The sequence below is a fragment of the Empidonax traillii genome, unplaced genomic scaffold (assembly GCF_003031625.1).
Source record: "Empidonax traillii isolate 1590-97213 ecotype Southwest subspecies unplaced genomic scaffold, ASM303162v1 scaffold22:size5013007, whole genome shotgun sequence".
Taxonomy (NCBI): domain Eukaryota; kingdom Metazoa; phylum Chordata; class Aves; order Passeriformes; family Tyrannidae; genus Empidonax; species Empidonax traillii.
Window position 1 is genome coordinate 2,472,105 of NW_020955215.1, and position 12,251 is coordinate 2,484,355.

Sequence of the window (12,251 nt, forward strand, 5' to 3'; positions counted from 1 at the left end):
TTGGACTGGGGAAGTTTTCTGACACAGTACAGAAAATTTCTTCTAAATTTAGCAACAAAGTTTGTTGCTTTTATGAATTTCCTGACGTGTTTCTCTGAAAAGCAGCTCATGGCTCTGTCACTGGTACTTTCTAATGACATTAAAGCTGATTATCCTGAACCCCCTTCTCGCTGGCTGTTGTGCCTGGGCCTTTGCATCCCTGAGTGCTTGGGCAGAAAATGACCAACAGCCTTTTCCAGAAATTTCTGTCAGGTTGGTGACTCATCCTGGTGTTCCTGTTGGATTCACTCCCATTGCCTCTCCTTGCTTTTCCAGTGATGAGTGTTAAGGCAGTGAGCTGAGGATGTGAGAGGGTGAAAAGTACCAGGCAAAGATGATTCTTCAAGATACTGACAACTACCTTGTATTCTCAGATGAAGAAGTAATTTATTTTTTACTAACTCTTCACATACAAAATTTGATTAGTTGATACTTTTGCTTCTGGACTAGATCCCTTATTTCCACTAGTTTTGCACTTCAAATTACTCAGAAACTAAATTGTTTGCTCTAAAATTTCAGCAAATACTTTTATAAGCATGAAGGTAACCAGAGGGAACCACTAACTTTTTACAGGTTTTTCCACTTGCAGAACAGTCTAAAAGTTTATTTGGAAATCAAAGTGTGCTGTGTTCAGAAGTAACAGGGCATGGAGGGATAGGTCAGGAGATGGAAGACTCTTCAGAAACTCAAAGTGATCACCTCTCACTCAGTTTTGACTGATAGTTAATAAATTTATACTGGGATATGTGGCCAAAATGAGTGCTGCTTCAGTTCCTGTCCCAGAGGATGAGAGTCTATACTGTCAGAAGAGGCAGAGATTAAAAAGGTGAGATGGTAAGAGTGAATCTCACCATGGTTTAGGCTGTAGGTCAGTGTGTAGGAAAAGTTTACTTTGTGTATGGTTTGAATTGCATTTCCTGCACCTTTCACATGCACTAAATTCACTTTAAGATGGCAAACACAGTTGTCTCCATGTTTGTCTTCGTTCTGGCATGGATTTGGCAGCACAGGTGGCCACTGGCCATGGGGCTGTGGAATGAGACAACCCAGAGTTGGGCTCAGAGCTCCCAAATGAAGCTGGCACAGGATGTGCTCTGCTCATGGAATTTTGGGCAGAGGTGGGCTGAGGGCAGGGCTGGGATGCCAAAGGGTACATTGGGATGAAGATCCGTGGCTGGGGATGTACCAGAGCACAAGTAGTGAAGTACTGGATGATGTAGCAATGAACCACCTCAGCTTTCAAGGCCTTTGTGGGGAGGGAGAAGGTGCAGTGATGTAGCCACCACCCTGTCTATAAATTCGGGGACCCCTGGGCTGGAGTTTCCGGATCCTGCAGCGAGGCAGAGGAGGACAGACTCCCTGGGGAGGGGACAAGCAGATGACTGCACATGTAGGACAATCAGCTGGTGCTGCAAAGGCAGGACAGCTAAAAGCAACCTGTAGAGAAAGCAGAGCAGCAGCTCTGTCAACAGGGTGCAGATTTTCTCCCTCTGTCTTTTCCCCTCTTGAAAACCTCACTGTCACCGTTTCTGTGCATGCAATTAAATTATTTACAAACACTTTGTGGTACCAGGTAGAGCTGTGGCCTCCTCTTTCTCCTCTAAAGGCCCCCACTTTTTCATGTGGCATGCCTGCTGCCTGGCAGGACAGAACCATAGCAGGTGTCTGATGGAAACCTGCCAGCAAATGCTGGGCAAGGCAGTAGGGAGCAGCAGGAGCTGTTCCTACCAAACTGCTTCCAGCTCAGCTTTGGTTTCACAAACACACATACAGTCAATTCTGCCATTTAGAAAAAATTAAAGATGTTTAGTGTGGAAAGTTGCATTACAGATCAACAGCTTACAAAATTTCTGCATAAAGAAAATAAATGCTGCCCAGTTTTCTTGCCCCTCCTGTGGTAGCACTGGACAGGAATCCCAGGAATCACATTTCAGAATTAGTGGGGTCTTGCCAGTACGGGCTGTTGTCCACCCATGTGGGACTTCTGTTATTAAAGAGAGGCTGAAGCCAGTGGGAACAGAGCATTTCCTTGGAGGCTGGTTTGGCATTTCCTCAGAGCAATGGAAAGTTCTGGAGTGGAGAGAGAGAACATTGCTTCAGGCTCTGCACTGTTACAGTGAACAGTGCTGAGCACAGAGAGGTCACTGCTGCTTCATCTGAACAAATCTACCCTCCTGAGTACTTTGTAAAGCACCAGAGCATAGAAAATTATACCCTGGGACTGAACATGAAGGACTTCTTGTGTGACACCAGTAACATTCTCAGATGCCTAAAGTGCATGATTAACCCCGTGTGGGTGACTCCTGCTGTAGCCTCTTGTGCTGAGGTGATCGCAAGTCCAACATCTAGCTTAAAGCAGGGCTCAGCCAGGGCTCTATCCAGTCAGATTTTGGAAACCTCCTAAGGACAGAGCCTGCACAGCTTCTGGGGAATCTGCCCAATTGCTTGGCTGTCCCCATGGGGAGGTTTTCTCTTTCTATCCAGTCTGAGCATTGTGTCTCCGGTCAGGTCCCACTCTCTCTTCTCATCTTCCTCCTGGCTTCTTCTCGCTGACCCCTTCCTGGCTGTGGGGCTGCTCTGAGGCCATGTGAAGCTTTCCCTTCTCCAGCTGGACAAGTTCACTTCCCATTTTCCATTATTCTAATGCAGGAGTGTTTCATGGAGAAGGAATGACCCAGGAGGTACTCGTCCTAATTGCAAGGAATACACCCCAAAGTGATTACCCACTCGGTTTGTGTTGTACTTTCACTTATCCTCACATTTCAGTTTTGCAGCCTTCAGTCCAAGATTACGGTCAGTTCACAGATCAAACAACTCATCCTTCACTGACTTTACCTTCAGAGAATGAGATAGTGACAGAATTTTGTGGAACACAGTGCACTGGATCCATCCATTTGGTTAATTAAGGCAGGTGTTTGGCATCTGTCCCTTTAATGGAGAGAAGCAACCATATGATCATTCTGCTAATTTAAGAACAAATATGAGACCAGTTTTTGTAGAAATTCCCAGCTGGTTTCATCAGCTGGTTCAGCACTACCCCGAGCAGATCAGTCGCTGTACGGCTTCTTAGACTGGCTCCTCTCTGCTCCTGTCTCCTTCATGCTGTACAAGGGCTCCACGAGCTTGTTGTGAACCAGCATTAAACCTGATGGAGAAAGTAAAAAGATGATTTAAGTAGACATAATAAAGCAAAATTCTCATTCACTGGATGCTGATGAAATCAGACATTACTGGTCCTTGTTCCTTTGCCCTTACACCCAAGCACTTAAGCATTTACCTTCACATGGATTATTGTAGTATATTTAAGGAATATACTCCCTTGGGATTTGATTAAAGGGAAACATCTAATGCAAAGCATGGCTCCTGCCACTTAAAAACTAACAAACCAGCTGCCTGGCCTGGTCAAACACTCACCTTTAAAGTATTTCACCGTCTTGACTTTGAGCTCCAGCGTGGCATCCTCGTCACACACGAACACGGTGTTGGGGTGCTGCTGGAAGGCAGACACTGTCCACATGTGGTTGACACCTTCCTCTATGGCTTTGTACAAAGCGAAGGCTTTGTGGGCTCCTGTGATCAGAATCATCACCTGCACCCCAAGACACAGAGAAGGGCAGTCAGGGTTGTTGCTCCAAAACAGGTTAACTTTTATCAGCTCCAGAGATACTGTGGGAAGCCACTGCTTTTGTCCTAACCTCTCTGGCATCCATGACAGTGCCTACTCCGACTGTCAAGGCCATTGTGGGGACTTTGGAGAGGTCACCATCAAAGAACCTGGCATTAGCCAATATGGTGTCCATGGCCAAGGTCTTCACTCGTGTCCTGGACACCAAACTTGATCCCGGCTCGTTGAAGGCAATGTGACCATCCGGGCCGATCCCTGGGACAGAGACAGCGGGAGAAGAGAGTCAGCTGTAGGAGCAGGGCCAACAGCTCTACCATGGGAAGGACAGTCGGTGCTTCCAGAAACACAGATCTGAGAAAAACACCTGCAGTTCTTCTGGTCAAGCTCAAATTTGTGTCTGGTAGGAATGACAGCAAAAGGCCCCTTGGCTCAGAGGACTCTAACCACTCTCAGGACTTTGCTGTCAGCACTGGCAACTGTAATACATTTTGTATTTGTACAATTCTAGCTTTTCCCATTTCTCCTGCTAATCATTTCCTGAACGATTGACTGACTGGATTGAAAGACAGAAAACTGTGGTAGCAGTACACTGGGAGACAAGGCTGCCAGCGAACATCAGTGCCCAGGGTAGTGGACTGAAAAACACTGGAAGTGAACAATCCTGGCAATTCTCACCTCCAACAAAGAGTTCAATTCCTCCAGCTGCTTTGATTTTCTCCTCAAATGCATCACACTCTGCCTGGAGATCAGGTGCATTTCCATCCAAAATGTGGACATTCTCTGGTGAGATGTCAATGTGCTTAAAGAAGTTATTCCACATGAAGGAATGGTAACTTTCTGGGTGATCCCTCGGGAGACCTAATAACAGAGCACGTGCAGCACTAAGACCAACTGGAAAAATATAACGTAAAGCACTTCTATACCCTTGGAGTGGCTTTGGTAATGGAACACTGCTCTACCTGTCCTTTGTCACTCACTCAGCTTTCACAAGTTGTTTTTATTTTCCTAAATAGCAGAATTAAAGTCAATCACAACAGCTCCTATAAGACGTGTGCCCTTAGTAAAATGCAGCAGACTCTCAGAAAAGCAGGTGTGTAGTGTGCCTCATCTGTCAGTACCTTTTCAGCCTTCCTCCCAGTTCATATTAGCAACTGTGATTTTAAAAAAGTGCAAAAGCTAGAGAAATAATAATTATATCATTATTGCACATTTTTTCCCTTTGAATGCTAAAAACCCACACTGGACTGCTTATTCCCTAATGCTGCTTAGTTAGGATTGTTCACAGAAAAAAATCTTGACCAGGGTAAAATTAGCATTAGCAAATATTTAGCCTGCATGTTTTTCACCTTTGGATCTCTCTTTCTTCCGAAGAGGCTCTTTCACCACGGCTTCAGAAAAGAAACAGTCCCCTGCTATCTTAGCAGGAGTTACTGAAGGGCACTCAGGCAACACACTGAGTAAGGGACCTGAGCTACAGTGACCTTTATAGTCCCAGAGCAAAGGTGGTAGTTAACACTGCACACTATCTGAGCTTGCAATGATAAGCTGGTTCCTTACGTGGCCAGCACCTGAGTGGAGGTAAAATGCAGCAGTGTCTGTAAAAGTGTGTGTAATACAGCCAACACCCGATACCCTTCAGTGTCTGGCTTTTTTTTCCATAGGTTTTCAAACTTATGGAAAAAACTTCGGATTTCTTCCATAGGTTATTTAATTGTCCCTGTCATTCCCTTGGCTAATTCCCTGGAGGTGTTTAAGAAAAGACTGGACGTGGCACTCCAGTGCTACAGTCTGGTTGAGATGGTGTTTGGTCATAGGTTGGACTCGATGATCTCAGGGGTCTTTTCCATCCTAATTGATTCAGTGAATCCCGCCTTTCTATGAAATGTCGTTCCATCTTACCTGGAGCCCTTTGCAGGTGGAATTTCTTGCCCCACCACGCACTGATGGGCTGTCTCGCTGCGGCACCAGCGCAAGGGCCGAGACAAACAGCCCCGGCAGCGCAGGGCAGGGCAGGGCAGGAGAGCCAGGAGCGCTGGCTGCGGGCACTCACCCACGTACTCGTCCATGTTGAAGGTCTTCACGTACTTGAAGGAGAGGTCCCCGTTCCGGTAATACTCCACCAGCTTCTTGTAGCATCCCAGCGGGGTGCTGCCTGCGGGGAGCCGCCGCCTCAGCCGGGGCAGGGGCCGGGCTGGACCCCGGCCCCGCTCCCACCCCCCGGCACCCACCTGTGGGCAGCCCCAGCGTGAAGAACCGCCCGGGGCCCGGCCCGAACTGGACGATGCGGTTGCGGATGTACTTGGCCGCCCACTCGCTGGCCTGGGAGTACGTCTCCAGGATGATGAGCTTCATGGTGGGGCCGCCCGGGATCGCTTCCCCCGCCCGGGATCAGCCGCCCGGGGTCGCCTCCGCCCGGGAATCGCCGCCTTGGCCCGGGAATCGCTTCCGCCCGGGATCCCCCGCCCGCCGCCCGGGATCGCCGCCTCCTCCCCGGATCGCTTCCGCGGGCCGCCCCCCGCACCGCCCCGTCGGTGGGCGGTGAGAGCCCGGCCCGGCCCCCACGGCCCCGCCAGGCCCGGCCCCGAGGAACCGGGAGGTGGCAGGGCCGCGGTTTGGTGGCAGAATTCAGGGAAGCGGTGAAATCCACCCGGGAATGATGCGCCGCGGCTGCCGCCCGGCTGTCCGAATGAGGCAGTCACCAGCGCCGCGAGAGCGCCTGTTGTCCAGACAAAGCTTTGGGAACCGAATACATTATTAAAACATTATTAAAAATATTTCAGCAAATATTTCAGTGTGATTCTGCTGCGGTGCCACCGTCACAGCAGGGATCCACCTGACTCCGTCCTCCAGCCTTTCGTCCCTAAATCAAAGCCCCCAGCCTCGTCACATCGTAACAAGCCGCTCTCACGCTTGAACGATTCCACAGGGACCCGCTTCAGGGCGTGTTGGGGTCGTTCTGCGGGATGGAGAGACCATGATCCGCAGGTGCCCGCACTTCTCCTGGCACAGTGGTATTCCCAAAACACCCTCCTGCTGTTGCTCTGGCTGCCTTCGAGCTCTGATGGGAACGTGCCCGACCTCTCCTTCCCCAGGTTTGGATCGTTGTTGGGATGCAAAGCCCTTACTTCAAAGTTAGAAGAAAGAATAAGAGACAAATTGCTTTGCTGGGATCCAGCCCGAGCAGTTCCTTCTCATTTTAATAATTTAAATGACCTGGCTAGAACCAGTGCTCCTGATATTGTCTCATCGTGGAAAGACCTCGGTTAGCATTTGGATAGGGAACGATGGGTGTGGCAGGCTGTAGCCAGATGGCTGTGGTCAGACACGGGAAGGGTTTTAAGCCACAGAGACTAAATCAGTTCCAAGCCCCATGTGCTTCCATGAGCAGTGGTCAGCCAGCAGGCAGGCAGGTCTCTTGGTGGCTGGTGCTGGGTGAGGAGCTCACAGCAGCAGCATTCCCGGCTGTCCTGCAGTGCAGGGCAGCCTGCGCTTTGGTTTTGTGTGATACAGCTCTTCCACTTGTCCCATTGAGATCATATCAGTGTGACAGACCCATTGGTCCTGTGGGCACTGGTGGGAATCACATCATCCCTGGGTTCACAGGCACAGGATCAAGGTGCTGGGCTAAGCAGGTCTGTGCCTCTGCTGGGATGGACCTGGCTGAGATCTGAACCATTCCCATCCTGGGGCTGCTTCACTCCATTCTCCAGGTGCTGCTGGACCGAAGGTGAGTGCACTCCTGACCTGCACACACGTGGGAGTTTCCACATCATCGCTGTTGCAGCACAACAGCAGCTTCTGGTGTACAAAGCCAAAACTGCTGCAGGGCTCAGCAGAGGGAGATGCTCTCTCTATCAGAACCTAGAGTCTGCAAATAACCCACATCGGATCCCTCCGCGTTACCATGGAAACGCGGCGAGGGCTCGGAGACTTAGGAAAAGCAAATACTGAAGGCCCAGCCCGCGTAGGAATTGATTGCAGGAGACACCGTAGACTTCCCACTGCGGTAGCTGTAGGGCAAGAACCGTGTCCCCCCTGGGGTGACTTGCAGGTTGTGTGGTTTGTCTGCCATCGGAGCAGCCTGTGGGCAGTGCCACCCTACCCTTTGCCTCCCACCTCACCCGCCCTGCGCCCCCTCGGAGGTGTGGAGAGCTGCTGCCTTTGAGGACTGGCCTTAAACAATCCCGGTGTGGGGATGGGCTCGGTTTAGATCCAAGAGCTGTGGGGCTCTGCCTGCAGAGGGTCTGGTTCTTGCTTTCATCTCCCGAGCGAGCGGCTTGGGCAGATACAGAGCACAAAGACACGGGAGGCAGCCGGCAGCTCCCAGTAAAAGCAAAACGTGCTTTGGTGAGAGAAAAAGCTGCAACGGTGCAGAAGAGCCAGGCACGTGCCCCTGTGCCACCCCACATCCCACGGATCCACTCCCTGCTGTCTGCGTTATCTGAGTTGCTCTGGGGCTGGGTCATGCTTGTGACTCGCATGCAGAGTATTTTTAGGTATAATAATTTCGGCCCATTATTGTTCCTGCGTTTCCAGCTTGCTGTTCTGATGCTGAAGAACTTCCTGGTGTCTGAACAGGCTGATTTTCCTTCCTTGCGAAAGCAGCAGATGGAAGGAAACAAACACTTCTCTGCAGGAGAAGTTGAACAGGAAAGTTCTAACAAGCACAGCATTTTCTTTCGCCCCATCTTGAAGGGATCAGAGTCAACAATGCTCAGATAATGCTTAAAGATAATCCCATTCCAGGACTTTTGCTACTGGGAACTCCTTGGAAGCACTGGGATTTTTTGCCCGGAAAAAGAAATGATTAAAAAATATCTCCATGAAGGACTCACTCTTCAAATCCTGTAATTAAAGAGTCTTTTTAATATCCACAGTCAGTCATCTCTTCCTGCTTCAGCATGTTCCACTTACCTTCTCAACCCAATTTATAAGAAAAGGAGAAACAACATCCCAAATTGGATAGATCTGGAGGGGACAGATCTCTTTTCTGCAAGCCCTGCTCACAGCAATACCTCAAATCCCAGGTAGGAGGTTTTTGTAGGGCAATGCATGAGCAGGGAGCCAATTTGTAGGGCAATGCATGAGCAGGCAACTCCAGAGAGCACACATACATGCCAGTGCCTTCCCATTTTGCTGACAAGGCTCCCATGGGAAAGCTGACAGGGCTTTGCTCCTCACCAGGTTAAAAACTGCCAGCCTAAGCAGCAAGGGAGTTAATCTGGACAGCAAGATTAAATTAACCAGTGGTTAATTGTGATTTCTCCAGTAGGCTGAAGAAATAATGGAGCGACAAAGGACACTGGTGAAATCAGTGAGTTGGGGCCCCCAAAACCAGGCTGGACGGAGCTGGCTGTGCCAGGTGGAGGCAATTTGGAACTCAGCCCTGCCTTGCCCTGTGCACCATCCGTCATGTTGGCACAACTCAGCTGGATCACTCCGTAACTGCCCCTCGGTTCTGCTGCTGGATTTCAGGAGAAAAGTCCCGTTGGGAAAGTCTTCCACCTCAGTGCTGCTGTTGTTTTCATTCCTCCTCCTTACAATACTCGGGGCTTATTGGGGCATAATTTTCCGCAACAGTAAACCAGGCTCTGCTTACGCCTGACTCTGCCTGGGCTGCAGGACGTGTGGCTGTGCTCACTGGGGCTCTCCTCGTTCCAGCAGACCCGATGTGACCGAGTGGCTTTTGTTGTTACAACAAGCACTCACCGAAAATTGCAGCTCTCTGAGTATCTAAAGCTGTGTATGGACCCCACAGCTGTGTCTGCCGTGCCAGGAACCTGCCACTGCCCAGGCTGGTCGAGCTGTGGGGCAGCTTCCTTGGGCAGGGGCTGTAATAGAATCCCAAAATGTTTTGAGCTAGAAGGGACCTTAAAGATAATCCCATTCCAACTGCCGTGCCCTGGGGAGGAGCACCTTCCACTAGACCAGGTTGTTCCAAGCCCCATCCAACCTTGCCTTGAACACTTCCAAGGATGGAGCAGCCACAGCTTCTCTGGGCAACCTGTGCCAGGGCCTCACCACCCTCACAGGGAAGAATTTATTCCGTATATCTCATCTAAACCCACCTCCTGTTCCCTGTCCTGCTTTTATCTTTTCACTGTTCCATAAGTCTTCTGTGATGTTCTGGGGAGGAACATCTATTATACAGCATTTATTAATCCTTAATAAATCTCTGCAGCCTAATTATACAACTCTAATTCAGGATATTATTCCACAATGGGAAAACAAGACATGGCATTTATGTATATTCAATGCCTGTGATTCCATTTCTTGCACATGAAGGGCTTCTGCCTTCAGGGACACAGGAATACTTTATAGTGATGACAAAAAGTTTGTGTCATGTGAATATTTTGTCTTCACTTTTTTCTTAATTGGGTAATTTAGCACTAAAAGATTAAAAGAAAGATCTAGTTTTAAAGTCCTGCTTATGTCTTACTAATCTAGCTTTAACACACCCTGCCTTTGACTTTTATTATTTCGCCTTTAATGTTCAATATTTATTACAAAGTGGAGATTAAAAGTTTTCCTTTATTGCTCAGTCCTACACAATAATTAAAGGAACACATGTACAGTGCTAGGATTTCAGAGGACTCACTCCATTACAATTCTGTCATATTTTCAATTGCTTTCAAATGCTTTCACAGCACATCCCGTGCGGAAGTCACTAAAAGAAATGACTTTGAGCTCCAAGTGTCTCTTGGGAGAAAAGACATTTTGCACTGGAGGAAAAGTCAAAAAAACACAGAGGCATGAAGCGATTTGCTTAAAACCAGGAGGGAAATGAAAGCAGAACCAGTCATGTGCTGTAACCACAGCATCATCTTTCTACAGAGCTTCCCCACCTAAGAAAATAAAATAAAACAGCTGAAAGAAATTGCCATTACCCCTGCGGAATCAGTCATGCTGAGACTGGATGGACTAATTAGGCAGTGATTTGCCTCCACTGGCCCCAAAACGGCTTTGACACAAACGTTTTCACCAGTTCTCCAGGATACATTCCAGCATCTTCTCTGGGGATGTATACAGGTTGCATCTTATTTTAATCTATGTGTTGTCCAAGTCAATCACTGTGCAGCTAATTACCACTGTGGCTACAGCCTTACTTAGGGATGTAATCCCACCTCAGCGGCAAGTAAATCCATGCATGTCATCAGGACAGTTCCTTACTGCAGCAAAATTTCTCAGTGCAAATTGTGAATCTGGTGGAAAGGTGAAACCAGAGTCTATCAGTGCCTGCAGCTCCTGTTCCAGCTCCTTCAAAGGCACCTGTGTTGCAGGAAACTTGCCTTCTCCAGCAATTTCTCAGGAGTCACTCTTTGAGGTTATTCCTGGCTAAAATCCCTCACGGTTCCTGCCTCTCCTTCAGCATGAGAACTGGGATGTTCATTCATCTCACTAAGACATCGATGAACTACCTACGCCTCAAAGGCAAAATATAGGGAAAAAAGAATCCAACCTGATTATGGCACTGAATAATGAGCATCGAGGCATGTATTTATGACTGAGTTGCAGTTCAAACCCATGTCCTTGGGCTTAAACGCTTGCAACTCTGAATTTGCAGCTTGGAATCCCAGAGGGGCTGATTCAGCCTTCCTCATCCTAAAGCTGATATATTTAAATCTCATCAACCTTAGGGATTGATGTGGGTAATTTTGTGCAAGCCTGACTACAGCTGAACTGTGCATGTAGAAAATAAAGGTTACACAAGTTGGAAAGTCTCCTAGCCAATGTAACAACGCAAAAACTCCCTGAATAAACCAACTTGTCTCGCTGCGTGGTTTCCTGCACGTGCTCCTTTTGGAAAGAAATTTCTAAGCTGCAACACCATCTGCTTCATGTGGATATGGAAGAGCTGACGGCGCTTTCGGAGGAGTTGGCCAACATCTTGTGTTTGGCTCAGCTGTGGTGCAGCAGTCGCTGCCTCTTCCCTGCCTGCACGGGCACACGTCGGCACCGCGAAGTGGCGGTGGGACAGGGATAGGTGGGGGGGGATGTAGGACCAGGGCTTGGTCAGGATGGCTCCTATGGTGCTGGTTTCTGAGCGCTGGTCCTGGTGTGTTGCTATCGAGGTGGCGGTGTTTGTCACCACGGGTTGACATCGATTTTCTGACTCCATGTCTAGTTCTGGGCCCCTCACAGAAAAAAGGCATTAAGAAGCTGGAGTGTGTCCAGGGAAGGGCAACAGAGCTGGGGAAGGGGCTGGAGAGTCAGTCATGTGAGGAGCATCTGAGGGAGCTGGGGGGCTCAGCCTGGAGAAAAGGAGGCTCAAGGAGGGACCTTCTTGCTCCCTGCAACTCCCTGACGGGAGGGGGGAGCCAAGTGGGGGTCGGGCTCTGCTCCCAGAGAACAAGGGACAGGACAAGAGGAAATGGCCACAAGTTGTGCCGGAGGAGGTTCGGGTTGGACATCAGGAGGAGTTTCGTCTTGGAAAGGGTTGTCAGGCATTGAAGGGGCTGCCCAGGGAGGTGGTGGAGTCCCCATCCCTGGAGGTGTCCAAGGAACGACCGGACGTGGCACTCAGCGCTCTGGTCTGGTTGACAAGGTGGGGATGGGTCACAGGTTGGACTCTGTGATCTCAGAGGTC

The 12,251-nt window shown here is 49.3% G+C and overlaps 1 protein-coding gene across 1 annotated transcript; it reads right to left on the minus strand.

Moving 5' to 3' along the window:
* Positions 1-3,041: 3,041 nt before the first annotated feature.
* GNPDA1 (glucosamine-6-phosphate deaminase 1) lies at positions 3,042-6,137 on the minus strand. Its single transcript, XM_027902093.1, has 6 exons — positions 5,893-6,137; positions 5,715-5,816; positions 4,340-4,522; positions 3,735-3,919; positions 3,454-3,628; positions 3,042-3,184 (listed from the first exon to the last, which is right to left on the minus strand). The coding sequence occupies exons 1-6, from the start codon at positions 6,014-6,016 to the stop codon at positions 3,087-3,089; spliced, it is 867 nt and encodes a 288-aa protein (XP_027757894.1). The 5' UTR covers positions 6,017-6,137; the 3' UTR covers positions 3,042-3,086.
* Positions 6,138-12,251: the final 6,114 nt, after the last annotated feature.

Bases quoted from the DNA above. Each gene is read 5' to 3' on its own strand.
- GNPDA1 (XM_027902093.1), bottom strand. From the start codon at position 6,016: ATGAAGCTCATCATCCTGGAGACGTACTCCCAGGCCAGCGAGTGGGCG. The intron at 3,629-3,734 runs GTTAGGACAAAA...CTTGGGGTGCAG, and splicing joins CTGTCATGGATGCCAGAGAG to GTGATGATTCTGATCACAGG. The intron at 3,185-3,453 runs GTGAGTGTTTGA...TTTCTCCATCAG, and splicing joins GACGGTGAAATACTTTAAAG to GTTTAATGCTGGTTCACAAC.